This window comes from Electrophorus electricus, chromosome 6, assembly GCF_041902795.1.
Source record: "Electrophorus electricus isolate QZ-2024a chromosome 6, ASM4190279v1, whole genome shotgun sequence".
In the NCBI taxonomy this organism is placed as follows: domain Eukaryota; kingdom Metazoa; phylum Chordata; class Actinopteri; order Gymnotiformes; family Gymnotidae; genus Electrophorus; species Electrophorus electricus.
Genome location: NC_137502.1, coordinates 8,507,825 through 8,534,840, shown reverse-complemented (window position 1 = coordinate 8,534,840; position 27,016 = coordinate 8,507,825). Strand labels below are relative to the sequence as shown.

The 27,016-nt window shown below is 40.0% G+C and overlaps 3 protein-coding genes across 3 annotated transcripts; all 3 read left to right on the top strand.

The window, feature by feature from the left end:
- The first annotated feature begins 492 nt into the window (after nucleotides 1-492).
- mc1r (melanocortin 1 receptor) lies at nucleotides 493-3,157 on the top strand. Its single transcript, XM_026999552.3, has 2 exons — nucleotides 493-927; nucleotides 1,742-3,157. Exon 2 carries the CDS (start codon nucleotides 1,803-1,805, stop codon nucleotides 2,772-2,774), a length of 972 nt encoding a protein of 323 aa, XP_026855353.3. The 5' UTR covers nucleotides 493-927; nucleotides 1,742-1,802; the 3' UTR covers nucleotides 2,775-3,157.
- Nucleotides 3,158-10,714: 7,557 nt separating this feature from the next.
- On the top strand, nucleotides 10,715-16,212 carry LOC113570868 (tubulin beta-3 chain). The gene is made up of 4 exons (XM_026999550.3): nucleotides 10,715-10,895; nucleotides 13,991-14,099; nucleotides 14,391-14,501; nucleotides 14,883-16,212. Exons 1-4 carry the CDS (start codon nucleotides 10,839-10,841, stop codon nucleotides 15,956-15,958), a joined length of 1,353 nt encoding a protein of 450 aa, XP_026855351.1. The 5' UTR covers nucleotides 10,715-10,838; the 3' UTR covers nucleotides 15,959-16,212.
- Nucleotides 16,213-17,523: 1,311 nt separating this feature from the next.
- Nucleotides 17,524-26,898, top strand: def8 (differentially expressed in FDCP 8 homolog). The gene is made up of 12 exons (XM_026999566.3): nucleotides 17,524-17,676; nucleotides 18,769-18,888; nucleotides 20,584-20,681; nucleotides 21,109-21,258; nucleotides 21,753-21,894; nucleotides 22,641-22,805; nucleotides 23,093-23,220; nucleotides 23,494-23,607; nucleotides 23,807-23,887; nucleotides 24,606-24,746; nucleotides 25,150-25,259; nucleotides 25,634-26,898. Exons 2-12 carry the CDS (start codon nucleotides 18,783-18,785, stop codon nucleotides 25,713-25,715), a joined length of 1,317 nt encoding a protein of 438 aa, XP_026855367.2. The 5' UTR covers nucleotides 17,524-17,676; nucleotides 18,769-18,782; the 3' UTR covers nucleotides 25,716-26,898.
- Nucleotides 26,899-27,016: the final 118 nt, after the last annotated feature.

Below are 27,016 nucleotides of genomic sequence, written 5' to 3'. Positions count from 1 at the left end.
GATTGCAAACGTTTCGTCACCAATCGAGGAGACGTCATCAGTGCAGTTGTACGTGCTGTTTTTTCTGACCGCTTAGAGTTTATATAGGGTATTGGCATTGTATATAGGGTTTTACTGGTTGTTGCTGCTGCTCCTATCTATGATTCGATCTATGATTGGTGTATCATATTAATGAAGTGCTTATAGCAGCCACATTAAGTACCATAGTTAGCTAGTTCACTTTCTCTTTATTGTACACATCAATCGCCCATGGGCAAAAGTCGAAATCATTTTTCCTCGCCGTTATTGTAGCGTACGACGCTTGTCAACTGCTTTACATCTGTAGGGGAAAATTCGAACTTACAATAACTCTTAATTAACTTTAATGTCGGAATGGCGCCCCGAACCAATTAAGCTTCATTCACCAGTAACTTTGTGAACGTACATAACCCCATTTCAGTACTGCTACTGCGCACAGAAACCTGCTATTACGCAAAAAGAACCATTTTGGTGCTGAAGACGAAAGCTTCTTTCCAATAGTCATACGGTTCGTTTTTAATGCGCGAAAAGAAGCGTTTGGTTATTTTCGTCTTAATAGAAACCGTTTGTCCGGCGTATTTTCCAGCACAACAATCTACTAGTGGCGTTTTTAAGTGACGACGGAAGCTTTTAAACATGCAGACGGATTAAAAGTGCCTTTGGGAATGTAGATCTCAAAGTGATATACAAAAATAATAAACAAATCAGTGATCATTTGAGATACATCGTCGTACAGACAGATGATACATTTTGAGAGAGATATCGGCAAACAAAGTGTTTTATAAGCTGCTAAAGCGCAACACTACAAAACGTATTAAAACGAGTGCTAACATAGATAAAATGACAGTTTGGGGGACTTGTTAGGATTTAACAACTCGTGACCCGTTTTTGGATTTAACAACAAAACAGGTAAGAAATATAGCTTTTAAAAGACTTAACTTTTCCCCTTAAATCAGAATGTCTATATGGCAGCCATTCCATTTCAGTGTCTGTCGAATTCTACTTAATAAGGTGGGTAGCCTGCTGATTAAGTGATCACTTAAACCAAAACTATTTAACGAGCAATGTGAAAAATTGGTGGATGGTGGAGGTTATTACATCTGATATTGATTACTGAACTCTTTCTAAGTTAAAAAAAAAGTATTAACATTGTATTGTTCAAAATTGTATACGTTGAACTTGTTTTCTTTCTTGTTTTCTTTTTTTGCTATTTTGACCAGTTGTCATTTTCTGCAAATAAATGCTCTAAATGACAATATTTATTTTTATTTTGGAATTGTTGTCAGTAGTTTATAGAATGTAAAAAGTTATTCATTTTAGTAAAACTCACATCTATGAATAGTAAAACCACAGAAACTGAAGTGATCTGTTGACTTTGTCCTATTTACAATGGAGAAACTAGAGATGGCTTGCTGATCGTTTTGTGGAACACCGGACCATAAAGGATATGTTGTTTCCAGTAGCAAGGAATTTTATTGCTGATGGTAATTGCATTAAAGACATGGGCCTATCTGTTTGTATTACCAGGTGTTCCTATGGCAGCAAATGTTAGGAAACATCTCAAAGAAAAAATAACTACACTCTCAAATCTATATATATATAAATAGGCCTATATACTACGTGTGTGTGTGTGTGCGTGCGTGCGTGCGTGCTAAGTACTTTATTGTGATGCTGAACCCCGTCCACCCCATTAATGTATTAATTCTGACTCCATATGTTACAGTTTTAAAGGAAACACCGCTACCTCCGAGATCAAAGGGACAGTAAAAGGCCCTTTCCAGACGATGAATGACACCCTACACCAAGATTTTCTCATTAACCAGGAACCCAACCCGTTGAACATGTATGACGCCCACAATGTCACCTTCAATATGACCCCTAGCGAAATGAACACGACGGGGATTGACCAGATTATGATTCCGCAGGAGTTATTTTTGATGCTGGGCTTGATCAGCCTCGTGGAAAACGTCTTGGTAGTAGCTGCTATCATCAAAAACAGAAATCTGCATTGTCCTATGTATTATTTTATCTGTTGCTTGGCAGTGTCCGACTTGCTGGTGAGCGTTGGCAATGTGGCGGAGACCATGTTCATGCTGCTGACGGAGCACAGGCTGCTAATAGTAACAGCCAAAATGTTGCAACACTTGGATAACGTCATAGACATAATGATCTGCACATCTGTGGTGTCTTCTTTGTCCTTCCTGTGTACCATCGCCGCTGACCGGTACATCACTATATTTTACGCACTACGTTACCATAGCATAATGACAACGCGACGTGCCGTTTCTATCATTGTGGCTGTTTGGATGGTTAGCATCAGCTCTAGCTCCCTGTTTATCGTTTACCATACCTACAACGCTGCCATCGCCTGCCTTGTGACATTTTTTGGCCTTACACTTGTTTTCACGGCTGTGCTATATCTGCACATGTTCAATTTAGCGCATGTGCACTCAAGGCACATTATGGCTCTCCACAAAGGTCGGCGCCAGGCCACAAGCATGAAAGGAGCAATTACAATAACAATTCTCCTTGGGGTTTTCATTATTTGTTGGGGCCCGTTCTTTCTCCATCTCATCCTTATCTTGACATGTCCCACGAGCTCTTATTGCAGCTACTACTTCAGCCATTTTAACATTTTTTTGATTCTTATTATATGTAACTCTCTTATAGATCCTCTGATTTATGCATATCGGAGTCAGGAACTACGCAAAACACTTAAGGAACTCGTTTTTTGCTCATGTTGCTTCGTCATATAACTTAAGAAGCATTTCAAAGGTTTTCAACATGGAATCACCAGAAGCATTGGACTTCGCATGTAGACATTTGAAATATGAATGTTGTTACAGACCTCACACCTGCCAGCAGGACTTATTTTGCATGACTTGGATTTCATTATAAAATTTAAATTTTGACATTTGTCAGTGTCTGGTCAACAGTGTATTTACAGAAGACTTATTACTTTATAATTATCGGCAATAATCAATATAATCTTTTTAATACCTCAAAGATTTCTGCAGTTACTATATGGTACATCCCTGCAGTTATATACATGGTATATATACATGGTTTAATATCCTGCTAACTTTGATCAAACCAAATGATTTGTATTCATTGTGTGACCCCCTTCAAGATAAGGTCTGTTTGGTACTGAGTCCCCCGTTTCCCAAAATCATCGTAGTGTTAAGCTCATTTTAAGTGAGAGAGAATGTTCAGTTGCTTTACCGTTTAAAGATGAGCTTTGTTTTACTATTGGGAAACCCAGCCCTGGATATTTTATGTAAAGTAACTTTGAAATACAAATGCAAAATAACATCCATGTTGTAGTAATCACGTATTTGTGTACCAGGAATCACTGTGTTAATATAATACTTTGATTTCATTCAACCTTTATGAAAAGTTAACAATAGTCTTATAGGGGTCTGTTTCGCGTGAATATATTTTCCTATAATTCGTATAGAAATCCAGCACTGGAATCCAGACTGTAAATAACAATTTCTATTGTATCCGTGGTTGGTTTAGACAGCTGAAGCCTGCATTTATGTGACGAGATAAGTTTTGCCCTGGAAACCTGAAATCTGTATTTGGTATCAAATTAGCTTTGTTAATAGCAACTCGCCTATTTTTGTCTGGACATTAGTTAAGGCATGTGCTAATTCATTTGATTTGATTTAGAAATATGAACGGTCTTCTTTTACATCTGCTTTCATCCCATTACAGGACGACACTAGGAGTATACGTTATCGATAGGTGAATATCCTATTAATAATGTGTGAAGTTAGCATGTGTCTGTGAAGTATGTCAGTACTGTGGATAAATCTTGCTGAATGCACATGTCCACTATAGGGAAACAAAAAATGTATTTCACCCCAGATTAAATCCCTTGCAGTCATTACAGTCCTTACAGTATATTTAGCCTTCAAATCCCATTTTAATGGTGCATAAAACAATATTTTCAATGATAACACTAAACTACAAAAATGTGAGAAGATCCAGAAATATGTTTAGCTCAAACATTATTCAATGATTTTGCAAGAAGAGAAAAATATCTTTCCTTATCCTACATGTTAATATACCTTCTGGCTGTGTATTCTGAAGTAGCCCTTTAGGCAGATGGGTTATTTTGGGAAGACTTGGTAACTGGAATGTAATTCAATAAATAAATGCTTCAAGTTTAACAACTAACATTTGTTTCAGTTTGGCATATGGCTCTACTGGGCAAACAGTCATATGACCCCAGGGACTGTAAATGCTGAGATGAATCTAACTTTGATTATGTCCATTCAGTTTCTCTGACTGCAGTTTTTTCCATTGATGGCTACAATGTGATCTATCTGTGTCTACTCTAAAGAGAGTGTAACAGAAGAATTCTTAGAACTCTTCTCTTAGTTACCCTTAGTTAAGTGTGGAATCTACAGTCTGTACTGTACCTCCTTAGAAAGAGATGAATCAGTAGCTGCTATGTAGCCCTGAACAGGACTATAACCAACATCAAAATTTTAATGAGGTTCATACTGTAGAAATATGACTTACTTCACATAAAATAATGAAGCACATATGTGTTAAGCCCTGGTACTGCATCCACAAATCACCTTTAGGTTTTGCACTACTTCACTGTTGTCTTGTTTTCACCATAATGTCCATAATCTATATTCATTTCTTCAAACCATTCTTACTCTGTCAATTTTGTACATGGAATGTAAAATTAGGTAGGGCTACCACAATTCTTGCACTTCCTGTCACTCTATTCATAAATTGTAATTTTTGTGACTGGAACAGCTCAGCCTTTCTTGTGGCCTATTGTAAAGGACTGTGGTCAGAGCTTGTCACTGAGCTTGCATGCAGAGATGAATCCATGTCCCCGAAATAACTAATTTCTCTCTCAATTTGTGTGTATAATCTGCTCCGGGAGACAAGCAGGTCCTCACGATCCACATCTCAGTCTTTCCCTTTGCTCTTAGTTGGATGGAGAGACAAGGTAAATGACAGGGTCTTTGTCTCTATTGTGTTAACCTGGTCATCAGCTCCACGAGTGCTCTGTTCATTCAGTAAGTGTAATGCTGCTGGTTCTGGGAGACATTCTGAGGTTACCTTGCACGCCACTGAGGTGAGTACATCCTCACTTCATCACGTCTCATCCTTTTCTGCTAGACACTGAGATCCTCTGCAACAATGCAACAATGTATTTGTTGTTCCAGCACTGATTCACTCTGGAGCTGCCAGCAATTTTATCACTGCTGGCCTGGTCGATTGCCTGAATCTGGCTGTCATCCCCATCCAGCCCAGCTTGAGAGTCTGGCCCCTGGACAGAAAGCCCTTGGGCTCTGGACACATCATACACAGAACACTGCCCATCAATCTCCAATGAAGTGCGACTCACTGGGAGGAGATTTGTTTATACTTGGTTATCACTGCACATCATCTTCCAGATTTTGGTATCGCCTGGTTACATAAACACAACCCTCTGATCTCCTGGGAGGTCTCTGTAATTCCCTCGGTGTTCTCAGCACTGTATAAACGATTGTATCGGCCCTGTCTTACTATTGCCATTACCTCAGTTGAGAGCCCTGACTCAGTAGGCACCTCTGCCATGCCTGAACAATATTCTGACCTTTTACACATTTTTATTAAGGGGTGAGCAACTGCTCTGCCTCCCCACCATCAATATGACTGCTTCGATAAAGAACAGCATTCCTTCCAGGTCCTGTACTTACCCACTGTCACTCACTTAACACAGAGCAATGGAGCATTACCTTACTGAGGCATTGGTGCAGGGCTATATCAGGTAATCCAATCCCCCAGCTGCCTCTGGCTTCTTCTTTGTGGCCAAGAAAGACAGTGGTCTCCGCCCTTGCATTGGCTACTGGGGCCTCAGTGACGTCACTGTCAAGTACCCCTCTGTCTTTAGTTCCCTCAGACCTCAGGGGTGCCTGCTATTTCATTAAGCTTGACCACGAGACCTATAACTTATTGAAAATCGGGAAGGGGAGAGGGGAACTGGCCTTCATTACTGCATCTGGACACTGAGTATCAGGTTATGGATGAACTAATGTGTTCCAGTTGTTTATCAATGATGCCCTCAGGGATATGTCAGGCCATTTTGTCATCATGCACATCAATGATATACTGATATGCTCCCCCATGTTTCATGAGCGCTTAGCCCATGCTGCAGTCCCGAGGAAGTTGCTTGAGAACAACCTCTCTGTGAAAGCAGAGGTGTGTAATCCACAACATGTCTGGGGTACGTCATCAGCCCCACAAGTGTAAAAATGGAGAACAAGAAGGTGGATGCTGTGCAGAACTGGCCCAGGCCCATTTTCACCAATGAACTACATTTCCTCAGATTTGCTAACTTCTGTAGAGAGTTTATTAGGAACTTCAGCGCAGTCACTGCTCCTTTCGCTGCCTCACTCAAGGGCAAGCCCAAAAAAAACTAGCCTGGAATCCCCAGGCTGAGAAGGCCTTAGACACCCTTAAGGCTGCCCTTGGCTGTCCTGCCCACCTTTTGTGAAAGACTGATCACTTGGGTTCACTCCTCCCTTTCAGCATATGCACGCTCCGAGACCCTCAGGACCCTGCCGGCTGGTAAGCTCCTCCTGATGATCGCCAAACACCCCTGGTCGCATATCTCCATCGATTTCATCACGGTCATTATGAGTTATTACATTAACAACATGCTCCTTGCTTGGTTACCTATAAGACAACTGAAAATGAATAATAGTGTAGTCATTTAGAACAAACTGAGAACTCCCTACCCACCAGAACCTCTCCAGCTACATCGGTTTCAAATGGTAGGAAAGACAAGAACATTAAAAAACAAAACAATAGATTCTGAAACACCCTATGGGTACTACTAGGGTATGTGACACTAAAAGAGTTCATCGCTCTGGTAGAAAAGCAAAAGAAAAAAATGAAGAAAAAAATCTCCATATCACTCCCACTTGTAGCATGCACTACAGGAATTATTCACTCTGATGTCTCTACATCATCGCTCCATTCCAACAGAAAGCAAACTCATGTTATCAGTTGCACTTTGCAGTGCAGTTGCACTTGTCATATGATCATTTGAACCAAACAGAGGCAAACACAGATCTATACTTGGGTCCGTTTAAAAATAGATGAAAGTTTAGTCCAGCAAAAATTGAGAAAAAATATGGAAATATCCTGTCAATCGGCTGGGTGCCCACCAACATAGGGAAAAGTGACATGGTTCAGTCAACTCATTGCACTGCTTGCACACAATCAGGCTAATGTGTTTAATATTGTGAAACATCCTCAATGCAATCAAAGGATTATTCAACCCTCAGGTTCCGCAAGATAAGCTTGGAAAGAAAACATATTACAAAGTGAATCTTCTTGTTGATACGTTGACAAACTGCACTGAAGACATGGCACTTCTAACAGCATTAAGAACATCCTGCGATATTATGATGATACAGTGCAATAACTGTCAGCTTATCTACACAGTTGTGAAACTTGAAAATATGCCAGCTGTGGATGATCTGTCTTCGGTGCCAGCACATAATGAGCACAATCAACTTTTATGCAATGTTAGTTATTTGTTAGGCTAAGTGTAGTTAATAGTCAAGTCTTGAAAAATTCAGAGGGCTCCTCTGCCTCCATAACCTTTGGTATACTGAGAATTTTTATATTATTCTGCCAGCTCCAATTCTCTGTTAAGTATTTGACTGGACATGGCAGGCAGTTTAGTTTTGTTTTCAGTGAGGCTTCATTCCAAGTAAGCAACATGAGCCTCCATAAATTATACTTATTGCTCTGCTTCAGTAACATTTCTGGACTGACTATGGCCCACTAGCTATTTTATGCAAAGCTTCAGGATGTTTAGGATGTTTGTGTACATTTACTGATCCTGTGACCCTTGAGGTACAACGGTTGACATAGCTTAGTATTGGTCTATGATTTTCTGCTGGGTTTTTCTGCCTTTCATAAAATTCTTTGAAAGGCAGACCATTGGTGTTCTTAGACATGTTACTATATTTGATGCAATAGACATACATCAGGGTGATGAAGTTATACTAAGGATGGTTTGCCTGGATGAAAGGCCAGCAAGAGGCTTTGAGAAAATGCCAAAAAACCCTGGAAAGGTCCATCAGATGGTTTAAGATGCAAGCCAATCAGTTTTGTGTTTCTCCTCCCTCTTATTGCCTAGGAGGCAGATGGAGAGCCAGATCCGTGACCTGCACCTGGAGCTGTGCGGCAAGATGAAGCGCTGCTACCCTGGTCCCTTCCTGATAGAGAGGAGAATCAACTTCAATGACGTTTCTCCTCCTCCTCTGGAGATCTTTAGTGGCACCATCCTGGCACCTGGTGGATTGGGGGAGTTATTTTCCTGATTAACGCTGCTGAGTCCCTTGCAAGGATATCCTGGACCCCTCCTTGCACCTGGATTTCCACAGAGCTTACCTGGCCAAACCCATTCCTTGTCCACAGGGTTTTCCTCGCAACTGAACCCTCCACCTTGGCCAGCTCTGACCCTTTTTTTTTGGAGTGGGGGTGGAATTGTCCCGTACCAAGCCATTGTTGCTTATCTGTGTGGTTTTTATATTCTGGCATTTGTCTTTATTTGTCTGGATTATGGTTTACCACGTTTTGTCTGCCTGGTTTTCTGGCTTTGACCACTGCCTGTTTCTGACTAAGTTTTTATATTGCCCTTTTTGGTTACCTATTAAAACCTTGGTTTTACCAAACCTGCTTTTGGCTCCATCTCTGTCCTTCTCACCTGACAATGATTATATGGTAATACCTTATATGGCAAGCTCTTGATGTCCAATTTCTTGCAATTCTTTTTACTTTTACCACATTGGTCAGGGAACAAGGTGCTTCAGCATCCCTTGGCCACTAGAGTGTACTATAGTTTACCATAAAAAAGCCAGGAGATGCTCTATATATGCACATAATTTCATTAGGGAGTGCTGTGGTTCATATCAGTTGGGGTTTTTCCCAACTCCTTTTTTAAATTATTTTTTTAACTGGCATAATGAATTTGCACTTCTGTAATTTGCTTCCTTCTGTAAGTACTTAACATTTATTTAATAACACCACAGCACTGTTTCATAGTGTAGGCTTCCCAGGCTGCAAAATTAATAGCACATCTTTTTAAATGAGCTTTATAACAGTTATCTTGTGATATTTAAAATGTATTTCTTGCCAAACACATTCAGTCCAAATTCTTAAATACAGTACCTTAAATACTGATTTTGAGGTCAGGGTTCAACTTATTGGAGGCCTTCTTACTATCTTTGCAACTGTACAGACTGAAAAAAAAAAAAATATGGCAAAAGTCTCATTCAGCATCTGCATGTTTTCTTAAAAGTTGTCAATAATCACTTGTAAGTTAAAATGTTGTAAAATGCATATAACAGAACTTGTGTCTGCTGTGGTTGATAAGTTTGCATTTGGCTCTCGTTGTGCTGCAGACAATAGGGAGTGGTAGGGCCTTCAGCTGAGCAGCCATCTGCAGGCCCATCCTGGTCATCTCGCTACAGTCTCATGAGTCAATGATTGCACTCTGCCACGTGCCAGAGAAGGTATATCAAAAAAGGAAGCACATTATAGATATATGTAAGTAGAGAAGACACTCTACATTTGAGAATGTTTCTACAATTCCACCCTCTGGGCTATTCCTCCCTCTGGATGTCCTTGTCTGGCACCATCTGTCTGTTCAGTGCCTCAAAGAGAGCTGTTCAATTATGCTTTCAGTTGCATCTGTCCCCCTGGCCTGCAGTTCAGAAATCAATGCATCATGCTTTGAGCAAAAGTCAGCACATGAGTGTGTACTGTTTTCTTTTGCAAAAAAAATTTAAAAAAATACAATAGACTTTTTTCTTTCTTTTCTTTTGTTTGTTTGTTGCTTGTTTGTTCCATTGAATTCTTTCTTTTCTTTGTTACTTGTCCTAGAATTTCAAGAATTTGATATCAGATCCTACTCAAAGCAAAATATGTACTTCATGTGGGTGGGGTCAGAATGAGTCAGGGATGTTTCTCCAGGCTATCCCTGCAGTATTTCAGAACTTGTACCTATTGTCCTGAGTCACGGTTTCCTCCTTTCCGAGTCCAAGTTGGACCAAACAGGAGGAGTGAGAAGTACTGAGATAAGGTCTTTCAACATGAATTCAGCCCTGTGTAGGAAGAGTAGGATGCTGGAGGAAATTACAGCCTAATGTAGACAGCCCTGAACCCAACAATTACCAACTTTTAAAATAGAAGACTATAAAGTTTCTAACAGTATTAAAAGTCTTGCATATATTTACATATTTGGCACTCCTTTGTGTGTCAGTCCAGTCATGCCTCTGAAAGAACAATTAGCTTAGCACATATATATATATATATATATATATATATATATATATATATATATATATATATATATATATATATATATATATATATATATATATGTATATATAATAAACCAAGATGAATGTTTTCTTTTAAACGTCAGACATTTCAATTTTCAATTCAGTTAAGCTATAAGCCTTTAAATACTTAATACTGATGAACGATTATTCATCTACATCGGTAAATCTCTTTAAAAGAGATTTAGATTCATCAATGGTGCTGATGTTGCCTATCTTGTTCGGCCTTTTCCTCGGGTGCTTCTTATTGGCCGGAATCGCGCGACTGTCCGGAACCTGACGTCACGGACCGGCGGAAAATGAGTTTGCCTTTCTCTGTGCAGCGAAGCGGCGTTAGGGGTATAAAAAGCACAGTCATCTCTGGCTGAGCCTTCTGCCGGCGATTTTGAGGAGACACACGCCCTTCACGGAAGCTCGCAGGACCTGCACGCCCTCCAAAGAGACAGGATGCGAGAGATTGTTCATATTCAAGCCGGCCAATGTGGCAATCAAATTGGAGCCAAGGTAATGTTGCTCTGAAAATGATATATGTATTATATCGACTTCCTGCGTATTCATACTAAATGAATCTGTGCATAAGTTCGAGAACCCTATGTATATTTTGGATGTCACAGTATGCTATTAGGAAGACTCATAGGAATTGCTGGGAAAAAAACAAAACAAAACAAAACAAAACAAAACATCAATTTAGGTATTGCAAACACAATATGCGGGTTTTTATCAGTGTGCGGTAGAATTGATTTTGTGCAACACATATAAAATGATCAGTCCATTAAAGTGGCAGAACAAAACATGAAAGATGTGACAACGCCCGTTAGCTTTCGCCCATAATGAATGTTTAGATCAGCATTTTCATCCCCACTAGGCTGCATAAATCAGCAGTTTGTCAAAGCGCAACAGCTGGCATAAGCGCCATTAGAAATTAATTACTACCAAGAAAGGAAAGTGTATATAAAATAAGAGATATGCTGAAAGGTGAAAAAAGTGGAAAAGATTGTAGCACCTATAATGTCAGAAGTCGTATATGTCGTGTGGCTAGGCGTGTTCTCAAGCAGCAGAGTTGTTCCGTTCTGTCTGCAAGACTGCGGAGCCCCGAACAAAGACACAGTCTCATTTCATTGCTGCGCAAGCAGCTGCCGTTAAAGATGCCTAATTCCACATCTCTCCTCACAGCAAGCATCAGCGGGCCGATTCAGCAGCCAAGTGGGAATTTTAAGCGAATCACATCACGTAATGACCAGGAAAATCTGTGTCATGTTCGGAACGTTTGAGTAGTCTAATAAATCGCATACTCATGTGAAACTAGGCGGTTTTTACGCGTAGCCTGTTTTTCAGTTACAGTTGTTGCAGTAGCATCGAGATGTTTTTTTTAATGCAGTCTTTTTTATTATGGATTTGCTTTTATTACACTGCCAATAGCCAATTTAATTTCATCTTAATTTCACAGTTCTCCATAATCATTATTTGTACAAGCTTGTTCCAGATCCGAAGTGAATAATCAAGCTTGATAGGCCTGTATCAGGCCAGCTGCTTTGTCACGGTTCTGTAGTACTGCAGCAGATACTCTTCTTGTCATATGCGCTTTCATTGCCTGCTTAATGATTCATTTTGTACAAAGGAACACATTATACAGACTTAACCAATATTTTACATTACCTTTCCTGCCTGAATTCTTATTTCATCTGACATTTTGTGTATTTTATAAGATGAAATCTTAAACTGTGAAGTCTACTCTTCCATTCGCAGATACCATGTGATGTAAGCCCTACAGTTTTTAAATGTTTCGTGTTGTCCCGGTTCAAAGAGAAACGTATTCAGATAATATGCTGTTTTATTGTCCACATTAATAAATGAAAACTATATTCCAAAATCTTGTTCTGAGCACAGGGAGTAACAGTGCAGTAGATAATCAAGACTTTGCACCATAAATCTGCATGGCCTTTCCATTACAACACCACAGAACTCCGTCTTCTAATTCAGAACAGAGATGGGGCGATCATATCCTGTATATGGCATATGTCAGCACCTTCTGTCTGAGAGACTTTGGGGGTTGGTTGGGTGGAGGGCGGGGGTAGGGAGGCTTGGGGAGCAGAGTCGCTGACATCATGCAGTGAGCTCATGCTGTCTGCATCAGAGTAGGATAGCTGGAGAGGGCTCACCACTAGGTAACATCTGGCGCATCGTTAATCTGCCTCTGTGAGAGATGCAGGTGTTTCCCAAACAGACAAATGTGTTCTGATTGGGATTTGGTTATTGTTGAAGGGTCCATTAGCACAAGACAGTTCTATCACTTTTTAATTTATTCATTTCTTTTTCTTTTTCTTTTTTTTAAAGGATATTGAGGTTTTATTGTATAGATGATTGAAAATATGAAATGTTCCTATTGCTTTATTTTGGAACGATGTTCAAGTATTTAACTATAGCAATTTTATTCTCTCTCTCTCTCTCTCTCTCATTCTCTCTCTAAATGTCAAACAAATTAATACGTCACATTTAAGAAGGCCTATGATTTGGAGATCCCTAATTACCTATTTAGATGGCAGGCGGCATCTTGGTTGGACAAAACAATTCTTTAGAATAAAGGGAATTGTCTGGATGGGGGGAGAAAGAGGGGGTGGAGCCATAGAAAGGTCATAGGCCAGCAAAAAACAGACATTGCAGGGTTTTCCTCCTTTGAATAAAGTTTCTTTTTTAATTTTCCTTTGCAACTTGACAAATGACAATTTATTTCTCGGATTGGATTTCTTGCTTTCTTGTACTCTCTCTCTCTCTCTCTCTCTCTCACACACACACACACACACACACACACACACACGCACACACAGACATGAATGGGGGACAACAATAAACTAGCTTGTCCTCATTGTCACTGACACACTTGGCAGGCAGCTCATTTTTTGATCAAATTTGTGTAAATCTTTTTTTTTTCTTTCTCATATTTTGAGTGAAAACATCTCATGCAAATGTGCTAAATATCAACTGCACAGCCTTCCATGAGGGGATTTCCACAGTGTAATGGGCCTATTGGTCAAGACCATTGTATTGCTTTCCAGCTGTGGTTCATAGCTTTTACCATAAAGACACTGTTACATTATAATGGAAGTTAGATTTTAGTTAAATCATTAAACTTCAGATAGCACATTGCACTATCCAGGTCAGACCCCACATCAAAGACACTGTATGGAGAATAGATTATTTACTGCTTAACTCTTAACTCTTGAAACACATAGCATGATCCCACACACTTATAATGAGCCAGTGAGGAAATATATTTTGTCTTTGTTCTATGAACTTCCAAGTCATAATCAAATCACAATTTACTCAATTTACTTTTGTTGAGTCGTTGTAGATGCACAGTAACTTTACTTATATCTGCATTTGTGATACTTGTACAAAACTTATGCCAAGCTGCCAGTGGTGCATGGTCAGACCACACTCAGAGGAGAAGACATAAAATCTGTCCATCTTGTAATACAATCTGTTGCTTGACAAACCTCAAGAATAATTGATTAATTACAGCACCCTCAGACTTTGTGGCATTAATGAAAAGTGAAACGCGGTTTTGTGGCAAGCTGAATTTGTAATTTCATGCACTACAGTTCTGGGAGGTGATCAGTGATGAACATGGCATCGACCCCACTGGAAACTACGTGGGTGACTCAGACCTCCAGCTGGAGAGGATCAGCGTCTACTACAATGAGGCTTCCTGTGAGTCAGAATGAGCTCTCCCTTTAGACAGATATCAGAAAGACTCTAGTGTTGTTATGCAGGGAAAGCTACACTTTATTACTACATAAAGGTTATTTTTTTTCCTTCTCATTAACAACCAAGAAAAAATGTGAAAGAATTTTACAAAAATAAAGAAGAGGGACCACTAGATAGAACTGTAGAATATCACATCTGTCAGTGTCACTGTATCTTTGAACAGACAATGCTTTACTGTTTACTAATTTGAAGACCATCTGCCAATTAATTGCCATTTATTTGATCTCTTCCCAGCCTCTAAATATGTTCCTAGAGCCATTCTAGTGGATCTGGAGCCTGGCACCATGGATAGTGTTCGATCTGGAGCCTTTGGCCATCTTTTTAGACCTGATAACTTCATTTTTGGTCAGTAAAGGGTGTAAACATTTACTCAACTAAAATACCTAAATATTATGCCCTCTAGTGGTTACATGTGGACATACACTGCTTAATGTATTCTATTACAGAAAAATCATGCATCTTCCATTCTTGTCCTGGAACCTCTTTGCCTTGCCATAGCATACCTGGTTGAACTCATGAAGAGTTTAACAATGAACCAATAGGCTGAACCAAGTGTGCTATTACATAGAAAAATTGAACTGTGCAAGGCAGTGGAGCCCCAGAACTGGACTTTAAAATGTCCATAAATAATTCTTTGTATTTTGATAATGACTATATTACTTGTGGAACATATATGCCAAAAGGAACATTTTTTTACAGATAGTAAGTGGGCTTGTTTGCTTTTAGGTCAGAGTGGAGCGGGAAACAACTGGGCCAAAGGGCATTACACAGAGGGAGCAGAGCTGGTGGACTCAGTGCTGGATGTGGTGAGAAAGGAGTGTGAGAACTGTGACTGCCTCCAGGGCTTCCAGCTCACCCACTCACTGGGTGGAGGCACAGGCTCAGGCATGGGCACGCTGCTCATCAGCAAAGTGAGGGAGGAGTATCCCGACCGCATCATGAACACCTTCAGCGTGGTGCCTTCCCCCAAAGTGTCTGACACAGTGGTGGAGCCCTACAATGCCACTTTGTCCATCCACCAGCTGGTGGAGAACACGGACGAGACCTACTGCATAGACAATGAAGCCCTCTACGATATCTGCTTCCGCACCCTCAAGCTGGCCACGCCAACCTACGGTGACCTCAATCACCTGGTGTCGGCCACCATGAGCGGAGTCACGACCTCTCTGCGCTTCCCGGGCCAGCTTAACGCTGACCTGCGCAAGCTGGCTGTCAACATGGTGCCTTTCCCCCGCCTGCACTTCTTCATGCCTGGCTTTGCTCCTCTGACGGCACGTGGCAGCCAGCAGTACCGAGCACTGACTGTGCCCGAGCTCACACAGCAGATGTTTGATGCCAAGAATATGATGGCCGCCTGCGACCCGCGTCACGGTCGCTACCTCACCGTGGCGACGGTGTTCCGTGGCCGCATGTCCATGAAGGAGGTGGATGAGCAGATGTTGGCCATCCAGAGCAAGAACAGCAGCTACTTTGTGGAGTGGATCCCCAACAATGTTAAGGTGGCCGTCTGCGACATCCCTCCCAGGGGCCTCAAGATGTCCTCCACCTTCATCGGCAACAGTACAGCTATCCAGGAGCTGTTCAAACGTATCTCTGAGCAGTTCACCGCCATGTTCCGCCGCAAGGCTTTCCTCCACTGGTACACGGGCGAGGGCATGGACGAGATGGAGTTCACCGAGGCCGAGAGCAACATGAACGATCTGGTGTCCGAGTACCAGCAGTACCAGGACGCCACGGCTGAGGAGGAGGGAGAGATGTACGAGGATGATGATGAGGAGTCAGAGGCCCAGGTCCAAAAGTAAACACTCCAGAAGTAGCAAACTCCATCCCCATATACATCAACTGCTCTACACCAGAACACATTTCTGAGTGTGCTCCTGGCTAAAGTATCTTAATCTAAACTCTCACTTCTCTCTCTTGTAGTTTAACCTTCATGTTAGCCATTCGTGCCAGTTGAAACAGTAGTTCCCTTTACTGTTCCATGACACCTTCTTTATAATACTGTATTTGTTGCTGTCCACTGACTAATCTTAAATAAACAAATGTTTCAAGTGTATTTTAGTGCAATTAGTTGTGAAATTCTTCTAACAAGTGTCGCCATAGAATCGTTTCACTATGACTCCAAACCAATCTGAAATTTGATGCACATAGAAAGTCCATGGAACATAATGCAATATTTTTGCTCTAAATTACCTGCTCTGAATTGTTATAGAGCCACAACAGAGGGTCTGTCTTACTGATATTAATAAAGATAATGCAGAATTTCAGTGATTGAGGACTCCACTGCATGAATGTGCCATGTAGAGATGACCCAGATGGTGTTTAAATTTAACTGTTGTCCCTTGAGGTGGAAGCACACTTCAGGCCCAGGGTAAATGAAAAACACAGCAAGAAGATTGAGTGCTTTCTCAAGAGAGCCCTTCCATGCTCTCCTTCAGCACTGACAAAGTGGACCAGTTAGAAAGATCACATGCTGATGTCACTGCATTTTGCACAGCCTACAAAGTAGATACCCAAACAGAGCAGGCTTTGATAAGCACACTAACCCTTCTGAAACCTTATGAGATGCAGTTCCCTTAACTAACTTGGTTTAATGCACATATCTTAATTCTTTATATCCTGTTCCAGTTCTTGTACAAAAAAAAGAGTTTACAAATACTTTTTCTCACACAGTAAATTGTGGCCTTTGCAAATTACTTCTACTTGTAGCACCGATCACATCCCTGAATGTAATGTGCCATGCCCTAGCAGTACAATCACATTTAAAACCCCACAGCTGGCTTGTTCTCCGCCACGCAGAACTCACCAGTTTATATTGATATCCTGAGTGCTGTTTTTCTACCTTAGTGCCTGCCATGCATCATTTAGGATTCAGTGTATCTCATAAACTGATTGCAGCACTCAGGATACTAAAAGGTTAATTAGGCAACCAGCCTCTGAGTCACACTACTGGACTCATTTCCTGTAATAAAGAACAATGGCTGTTAAACAATTCAGATCTGCATAACTGTAGAGCCGTTTAGAATATAGAAACAAGTGCATCAGAGTATATCAGAGTGTATTGCCATAGACACATAGTAGTTTGTAATGAACACACAGTAGTTTGTAAAGACTATGTTGGCCCCCTTACAGTGTGTTGTTGTAATTAAGGTGATGGCAGTCTGTTTAATGTTATAACCTGTTTAGTTAGTGGGACTTTATTAACCAGTATAAATAGCAAGACATTTAAAGAAAAAAAGCTAAATATATTTTTCATCAATGAATATACGCTGAATTTATTAGAATTTTCGTTTTACTCCAAGTTCCTTCTCTGCACACTAGAGACCGCTGTATACAAACCCAAAAGGAATACATGGCTTGCCTCCAGATAGCTAAGCGACAGGAAAAGTCAGTCCTAAAAGAAAACATCGACTGACACGCCTGGTCGTCCTAGTGTAAACATGGAAATCGAACACTAAATAATGCTCAGTGCTGCCCGAACGATGTCCTTAAATTATTGTTGGTGTTAAGTCAATATGAGGTAAGTAGTAGTTTAGACGAGCAACAGCTTAAACAATTGGCTAGATATAGAAATGTAGCTGGCTGCCTATGGTAAAAGATGTTGGAGGAGGCTAACCGTAGCTAGCTAGCCAGTTGGGTTAGATATGCAAGGTAATGGTAGCTAGTGCAAACAGATAAACACCTCACTGAACACCTGCCTGTTATGGGGAGATTTTCTTTTTGCACCTAACAATATCTAGCTAGCCATATGCCTTTGCACGGTTTGTTGACATTAGCAGACTAGCGAGCTTTAATGTTATTTAAGGCTATAGTTATAGCTAGCGTTAGCTATGGTCTCGGGGTGCTGTCAGTTTGTTTCTATGCCTGTGTTTGATGTTAGACTAAAATTACCTTGTTTCGCATGGAGGTACGTGTATTTTAGTCTTCTTTACTGTTGTTTCTTTCGATAATATTAGCTACGTAGCTGGCAAGCTGACAAGTGAGATGCTTTGCTTTTAGTGCTAGTTAAACACGTATCCTGTTGTCATATGGACAGAAACTGGGTGAGGAAAACCATTATGGTGACAGACTTTTAACTTGGTTTACAAAAGCAATTTCGTACGTTGCTTTACCACCCAACTATAATATATACTATATTTTTAAAATATGCGTTTTTATTAATACGTTTGTGACTAATTGTATCTTGACAATCTTCGTCGTCTCCAACAAGATGTTGTTTTGGCTTTATATTTCAACACCAAAGAGAGAAAAGAAAAAGCTTGTGGTCTGAAGTATGTCATGTAGGTTATGTTCTACGCCTTGAAGCAAGACGATAGTCAGAAAGACGGCATAGCATTAGTAAAGCAACAGCAACGTTAAAGAGAACCAAAAAGGGTGATTCTTTTGATGGGCATTAAATGGGGAGACTATAAGATGGGTTGTGATTGCTGTATGTTTCATGCAATGTAAAGACCCCCAATTTAAAGTGGACCTTGTTCATTTCCATGTCTCAAGAGTCATTGTTTCTCTTCAAACCCGATGTGCTGGTTATAAAGCCAACACGAAACGACTAAAGTGTGCCCATGTCTCAAAGACTAGGCTGTATTTATTATTGATTTGGTGTCCCCTAAAGGTGTGACGGGCGATATGGAATACGATGAGAGGCTTGCCCGCTTTCGTCAGGGTCATGTCAACCCATTTGACAGGGGAGAAAATGATGGGACCACAGACAGAAAAGATACACCAAAGCTTGGTGAGTGCCCCTGGGACTTGTGGGAAGGGAAGGGGTGTCTGGTAGTGGACTACACAGTGGTACAGGACAGTCTATGCAGCTGAGATGGTGATGGTCATTTACACTAGTGTTGGGAAAGCTACTTTGAAACAATAGCTTTTCAAGCTCTAAGTTGCTTGTAGTTCAAAGTAGTAAAGTTCCAGCTACGCTGCTCTCATAAAAAAAAAAAGTAGTTAGCTATAATGCAGGCTACTGAAAAAAGGAACGCTAGCTAACTACATTGAAGCTTCTTCAAGAGACAAGATTAAATGTGTTTTGTCCTTTTAAAGCAAATAAAGAGCACATTGTTTAAAGTAAATAGGAAATGTATTTCCTATTATTTCCTATATTTCTTTATAGCAAATTCCTTAAAATAGTATGATGTAAAAAAGTGCCTGTTATTATTTATAAAATGAGTACACACTTTTTTCCCCAAAAGTTTTAACAGGCACCCGTGTGCAATATTAGTGCATCAACTACTGTGACTGAAACTGACAAAGATTCTAACATAAAAAATTAAAATGTATAAAAGTTTGCTTCATGTGAGCGAAGAGTAGAGGAGAGTGAAATGAAATTGGAACAACATGACTGAAACAGGAACAGTAGTACTTCCTTTTGCAATACTTTTCATTGCGGTTAGTTGGATGCCTTTATACAGCCATACAGACTGAGTGCAAACCACACTTTGCTAAATTAACTGGAATTGCTAGTTGGTTACATCTCAGGTGCAGAAAGATTCTGGAAATTTTAAAGCATGTTGTGCTGTGACATCTATGCAGGTATGAAATCACCTTACACCTATTGATTCTCCACTTTTATGGGTTTTTTTTATGCTGTGTTTTGGATTGTTGCAAAGGCTGGCTTTGACAAAATAACTGTCCCAAATCTTTAAGTACTTTACTTTATAAAATAGTGTCATTTCTCCCAGTGTTCAGTTAATTTTTGCAGTTCTTCTGCACCTGTTCATGCTTGCATTTAGGCTTAGGTCATTCAGTCATCTGTTTGGACCAAAAATTTGTTGCTTTTTATAGTTAAAGGGTTAGTGTGGGTTAAATCACCAAATTGAGTTTGGTTTTCAGTTAGGTCAACACTCAGTGCTTGTTTGCCTAATTATAAGGTTAATCAATTATAAGAAAAAGATTCAGCCACTTATGTTGTTTATCTGAGTGGAGGAATTTGCAAATTAGACCTTCACTAGGCTCCAATCTAAAATGCCTGAATGCTTTCTGGACCCCATTTCAGGATATTCTGCTCTCCGTTGGACTTTTGAAGCTTATTGCACAATTAATATTTTCCTGCAGATATAGATGTTCTGTCACTTCCTGGTTTGTTTGCTTTTATGGCTTAATTATGTTTATCATGCACTTAACTCTTAAGAGATCTCCCTATCATTCCTTTCAGCTTTTAGCCTCAGCAGAGCTAAATAACCCCTTGAAAAACACCCACAAAACAAACTATTTCATTCTTGTCGAGGTTAATCATTATGTAAAGTCATGTTGCTGAACGTTATACCTTGTTTTAGTTTTCAGTGGAAGTCACTGCATGTAGCTCATTGCATTTGAAAGGAGGGTGCTTATGCAGCTGGCATGGATTACCCGAGCAAAAAAAAAAATTAGGAGAGAATTAGCCAGTGTGGGGGGCGAACCACAACGCTAAATCACTGTGCTGTCTCCTCAGAGGTAAGGCCGGAGCTATTCTCTGGTGAGCCAAAAAGCCAGAGCTCTGACCGAGCCATGGACCTGGGGCTGGCTGAGGACCATTTCTCTCGACCCGTGGTAAGTACTAGAACACATTCGTGCTGACTGACTCATCGTGGTCTCAGACAGTACTTTCCAAAGGGTGCCATTCTAGTTCTGCTTTTTAAAAACCACTCATGTTTGAGCTTATAACACCTCTTGCACAGTTAATACTTTTGCTAAGTGCAAGATTACTAAAAGGATATAGTGTGTTTTCTTTTGTTTTCTTTTTTGTATGTGTTTTGGATAAAAGTGAGAGTAATTGTCCATTTTTATAGGTGTGATGTTTTACAGTTCTCTCTTATAAATGTAAAATCGGGTGTTATGTTTTCTGATTTTGCCCACGATTGGGCTCTTCTTGTTAGATATACAACATGTCTGCATTTGAACGCTTTAGTGTCATGTTGCATATAAAAAAAAACAGTAATTTACAAGTGGGTGTGGGTGTGTATGCATGTGCTTGCAGGGTTCTTTTGTGGCATCAGACATAGAGCAGCTGAAGCAGGCGATAGAGGAGTGTAAGAGACTGATCCTAGAGCTACCAGAGCACTCTGAGAGACAGAAGGACACTGTGGTCAAACTAATCCACCTGCGACTCAAACTACAGGAGCTGAAGGTAAGACCAGACTGAGCAGGATAGGGTGTTCATCTGTTAGTAAGTCTTTGCAAATGTGTGAATCATTTTGCTTGTCTTTTGAAGCATGTATTTATGGTGTTGACGTCACTTGCCCTTGGTTTAAGGTGATGATGACAATCCTGTGTGTAGAACATTTTTGATTGTTTTGCTTTTCACCTTTCCTTTTTAGCAGCTTAACAGAAGAAGATTAGCATGTGAAGCTGAAAACAATGCTGTTGTTTTTCTTTGCTCTTGGCTTTGGCCCTAATCTATTTTAACATTTTTTTGAAGATTTTATTAGAAACAAGTGCATGGACAAACATAAATTTAAACTTTTGACTATTTTTTTTTCTTCCTGTGCTGAAGCATATTTAATGTCTCAAATATGAATAACATACTAGCAATCACTAATTGCTCTAGGCTGTCTGAGATGCTGGCTGTTAGAAAAACCTTTGTGCCATAACTCTGAGGTTCTGATGTCTGTTGTCCTACAGGACCCAGAAGAGGATGAGCCCAACCTGCGCATCCTTCTGGAGCATCGCTTCTCCAAGGAGAAGAGCAAGAGTGTTAAACAGACCTGTGACAAGTGCAGCACCATCATCTGGGGTCTTATTCAGACCTGGTACACCTGCACAGGTTGGTTCACTCCATCACCCTGCATGCCTCTGAACTGAAGGTGGAGGCCAGATGTAGATAGGAACACACCATATCACCAGCTTAGCTGTAACATGTAGGGTGTTTGGTATTTTTGTTTATTTTAGTCCTTCAGTTTTTAGTAAGTTCAGTTACGATCTGTTTCTTTTTATTCTGATGACAAGTTGTATTAAATACTGTGAATAATGAGAAAGGAATTCAGCAAATTCTAAGAATGCTTTCTATGGGATTTATAATTATTTTCAACAATAGGTTGCATGTAACTTAAGTCGTTATCGCATTGCCTCATGGAGAGCAGGGAAGGAACAGGGAAGACAATGGATCAGGAAGGGTTTTTCTCCCCCCAACAGTGTTTATTTCTGTGGTTTCAAAGGTGCATTTACTTGCTGCTAGAACCCTTTGCCATAAATGTTCACAGGGGAACTATAGAAGAGTTGTAAAGGAATTACTTTATACTGCATGCAGAGCACTGGAACATTCTTGTTCCTTTTTCTCCCCAAGCAGTGGTCTCAGGGCAGCAGTTGTCCATTTGTGTTCCATCCTCCATTTTGTGACTCTGACTGTATTTTACCCCTTGGTTAGGACTTTCTTAGATGTAGTCAGAAAATTAGATTGGAAGATTTTGTTGCCTGGCATTAAGGCTTAAAGCTTTGGGTAATATTTATTTCATAAAACTTGATCTGCATTTCACCTCAAATAATTTAACTTTTTATACTTGTTCCACTCAGGGTGCTACTACCGTTGCCATAGTAAGTGCATGAACCTCATCACTAAGCCTTGTGTGAGGTCCAAGGTGAGTCACCAGTCGGAGTATGAGCTGAGCATCTGCCCTGAGGTCGGTCTGGACAAACAGGACTATAGATGTACCGAGTGCAGATCGCCGGTCTCACTCAGTGAGTGTTTGCCATATAGATGGCTCAAAGGGTGGGGATGTAAACGGGGTGTTTAGTCATGTGTCCATGATGGCTTTATGCAGGACTTAGTAAGCTAGTTGGTAACCACCTTTTATATTGAGATGAACCTTTTTTCTAACAGATTCAGTATACTTATTTTTTACATTTATTTATTTAGGTACCTTTACTACAGAGCTTCTTTTAGCCATGTTCCTTGAAACTGCTGTCTTGTCAAAGATCTAAGTGTTGATGTTCTGTATGGCATGATGATGCCCTTTGTCCTGTAGGGGGCGTCCCTAGTGAGGCGAGGCAGTGTGACTACACTGGGCAGTACTACTGCAGCAGCTGCCACTGGAATGACACTGCCATAATTCCTGCTCGTGTCATCCACAATTGGGAGTTTGAGCCCAAGAAGGTGTAGTGCATACTGAAAAGCCTCATGATTTAAAACATTTCCCCCTCTAGATGGACTTTGTGGCCACATTTGTTCCTGGTCTGACTAATGATTGTCAATTTTGATATGGAATATCTGCAAGCTATTTAAGAACTGAACTAATTTTTCATATGTGCAGAACTGTGTTAATATTTTTTTGGGAAATGCTGAACTGAACTGTAGGTCAAACCCCATTGAAGTTTCTGTATGTTTTGAGTCCTCTGGTGTGAGACTGACATGCTTTGCTATGTCCAGGTGTGTCGCTCGTCCATGCGATACCTGGCTCTGATGATCTCCCGGCCTGTGCTCAAGCTAAAGGAGATAAACCCACTGCTCTTTAACTTTGTGGAGGAACTGGTGGAAATCAGGGTAAGGTTTTGGCACTGCTCTGCCAAGTGAATAAAGTACATAGGAGTCACGAGGCTCCTTTATGTCTTCGTGATCTATGGAAATATTGACTCCTGATCTCGGTACTGAGTCTAGTGTGTGAACCAATCCAGACTTATGAACAAATCCAGACTGATTGCTTCGGACATTTCTGTGATGCATTTTCTCTTCCCATTTGTAGAAGCTGCGTCAAGACATTTTGCTGATGAAGCCCTATTTCATCACCTGTAAGGAAGCCATGGAAGCCAGACTGCTGTTACAGGTGCGGGCTGTCAGGGGCTTTGGCAAAAAAAAAGATGTCTGTCTCACTGTAGTGATGCTAAATTGGTTACATATCAGAACATGTATAAAGAGAAAAGGAATATGTTACAATGAGACTGTTAAAACAGACAGCGTTACTGAGTGGGAGCGATCTGTGCTGTGTGATCATGCAGCAGTAGCACCATCCTTTGGTGCCATGAAAAAATGCACTATGACAAAACACATGGGTTACATGCAGATGGAATCCACGACATTTGTGGTTGTGTAAAAAAATCAACATTGTAACATAAGTATTTTTGTTGTTTCCAGTGGAGTCATTCAGATGTTTGTTTGACTGAGGGGTATTACCTCAGACATTTGAGTAGCAAATAAGAGTTTGCTTAAACACTATTTTGTATTGATATCCTGACATCGAGAATTGGTGTTTATCTTTAAAGAGAACAACAAACAAGATGGTGAATGCTTGCTCCCTGATGAGTCCCACTCCCTTTGCTCATTGTCTGTTTTACATTACATTATTTGCTCATTGTGTGCTAACAGAAGGAACCAAAAGAATTGACCTAAACTGAAAAAAGGAGAAAAAGCACTTTTTTGTGGAAGTAGAGAATGGACTTTTTATTCACGTGCCTAACGTTTCAACACAACGTATTGCCTCCATGCTCTGCACAGCTTGACTGGGCAGTGTGATTCAGTATTCTGTTTACATGTGTCTGGCACAGCTACAGGATCGGCAGCACTTTGTGGAGAACGATGACATGTACAGTCTCCAGGACCTGATTGACATCTCCAGTGGTCGCCTCAGCTGCTCTCTCACTGAGATTCACACCACCTTTGCCAAGCACATTAAACTGGACTGTGAGGTAAGCAGCAAGCCGGATAAACTAAACTAGAGGAGAAACAATGGAACTGGTTTACAATTATTAAAATTTGCATTAATCATACCCTGTCCTGTAGAATAGTTTGTTTCTTTGTTTTTCAATTACTGAGAATAATTGAAACACATTTGATTTGGAGAATTCAACTTTAATAATTTTTCTAAAACCTATACTATTATATGCAATATCAAGCTATTCTGAACTTTTGTGTAATTAATTACTTAGTAATGGATTACTTTACAAGGTTGTACAATAAACTGTTTACCTTGCAAAACTGCACATGGCCTACGTCAATTTAAATGCCTAAATGCCCATCAAGCAAAACGCCCTCTAAGGTTTTATCATCACCTTATTATTTTCCTAAGCTGTTTTTCATTCTCTCAACCAGAGATGCCAGGCCAAAGGCTTTGTGTGTGAGCTCTGTAAGGAGGGGGACATTCTCTTCCCGTTTGACAGCCACACCTCTGTATGTCAGGACTGCTCTGCCGTTTTCCACAGGTCAGAGGATTATAAAACTTTTGCATCTTCAACTGAAAGCCTGCCTTTGAATGAGCAGCAACTGCAATACTGAGTTTGATTTCTGTGCAGTTTTACGATTGAACTTTTCCACAGTTGCCTCCAGTGTATTTAAATACGTATTTACCATATGGAATGGATGTGACGTTTTCATTTTATTGAGCACTAAATATACAAAATGGTAATCCATTCAATCCTAATGTCTCATTTCATATCATTAATATGCATATTACTTGAAATTAATCTCACATTGGTTTGTTGATGTCTCTTGGCATCATCTAGGTCCCATAAAAATAAACAGTGAATGTCATTTGTAATACAGCCTAACATATGTTTGTTGACATTGTTTTGCTCAGGGACTGCTACTATGACAACTCTACAACTTGTCCGCGGTGTGCAAGGATGACTGAGCGTAAGCAGGAGGAGGTGGAGTTGTAGAACAGCAGGCTATTAGCAGTTCAGCTCGTCACTGTGACAGCACTAGACCCAGGGCTAAAGCTGACATTGTGAGCCGGCTTTCACCACATGACTAGGGCATGACTGGCTTTTCTGTATACCCTACTTTCCTGTGTATTTTGTCTTATTCTCGTCAGTTTTGTGCCATGTTTGCATCTTCATTTTCCTACACTACAGTACAGTTGTCATCTTAAGGGGTAAAAGGCACTGAATGAGGTTTTGTTGTGGATGTTGACTTTCAGTAGTTTAACATACAGTTCTCTAGGCCTCAATTGCACATATGCGACATATACAACAACTACTGCATTTCTAAGACTGAATGTTATAAACTTTTGAAAAAGTTCAAAGGTTAAAAGCTAATTGGCCATAAAACTGCCACACAGCATAGCCTTACTTATAAGTCTGCTTCATAGTTAAAGGCAGTTTATAGTGTATTTCACAGACACACCATTTTTACCCCTGCATTGTAGTTATTGGGCTACTGTGTGTCTGTGGGGACATTTGAATCCTGTTAAATGATGCAAATATGAGATCAAAGCTAAAGAGTTTTTCTTCAAAGGCTTACCCTTTCATATTCTCTCATTGTCAGACCAAAATTATTTAACATAATCTCAGATGACTGAAAAATAATGCTGGGTTTTATTTAAAGATATGTTGCCATATTTGGCAAAGTCATTTGGAGACTAAATATTATGCAAGTTAATCTGAAAATAAAGCACTAAGGTTATCATTATCAGATAAAGGGTATCTATATCAGATGATAAAGGAAGATGTTCAAAAGTAGTAATGGGGCCTATAGACAAAATTATGTCTGTACGTCTGACATTTTCATATTACGCTTTTATTTTGAGGCTAGGGACCCCTCAGAATGGACATTGTTTATGCACTCTAATTATTTGTTCTAAAATAATATATAATATGCTGTGTTATGTTTCAGCATGTTTTTATTGTCATGGCTGTAATAACTATACAAGAGACCATGCAGTGTCAAGTGTTGTGAAGTTACATTTACATCTGTAAAGTGTAATGTTGATTATATCATGAGGACCAGCAGATGTAAGTAAATTATAATTATTGGCTGTTTGTCCTAATAGATACACTGTTACATCTACAAATAAAGCTGAAAAAAATCCTCTCAAAATAAATACTGCTAACTTCAAAAATGTTTGAACTGTAATAATTGTTTCAAAAGTTGTAGGAGTCATCAACTTTGAGTATTTATTTTTAAAGCATTCAAATAAATTACACTACCTTTGAGGACATATGTAAACGTCAAATTTAAA

Coding starts and splice junctions, on each gene's coding strand:
- LOC113570868 (XM_026999550.3), top strand. CDS start 10,839: ATGCGAGAGATTGTTCATATTCAAGCCGGCCAATGTGGCAATCAAATT. Junction 10,896..13,990: donor GCAATCAAATTGGAGCCAAG/GTAATGTTGCTC, acceptor CATGCACTACAG/TTCTGGGAGGTGATCAGTGA. Junction 14,502..14,882: donor ACCTGATAACTTCATTTTTG/GTCAGTAAAGGG, acceptor GTTTGCTTTTAG/GTCAGAGTGGAGCGGGAAAC.
- mc1r (XM_026999552.3), top strand. CDS start 1,803: ATGAATGACACCCTACACCAAGATTTTCTCATTAACCAGGAACCCAAC.
- def8 (XM_026999566.3), top strand. CDS start 18,783: ATGGAATACGATGAGAGGCTTGCCCGCTTTCGTCAGGGTCATGTCAAC. Junction 23,608..23,806: donor AGGAACTGGTGGAAATCAGG/GTAAGGTTTTGG, acceptor TCCCATTTGTAG/AAGCTGCGTCAAGACATTTT. Junction 25,260..25,633: donor TGCTCTGCCGTTTTCCACAG/GTCAGAGGATTA, acceptor TGTTTTGCTCAG/GGACTGCTACTATGACAACT.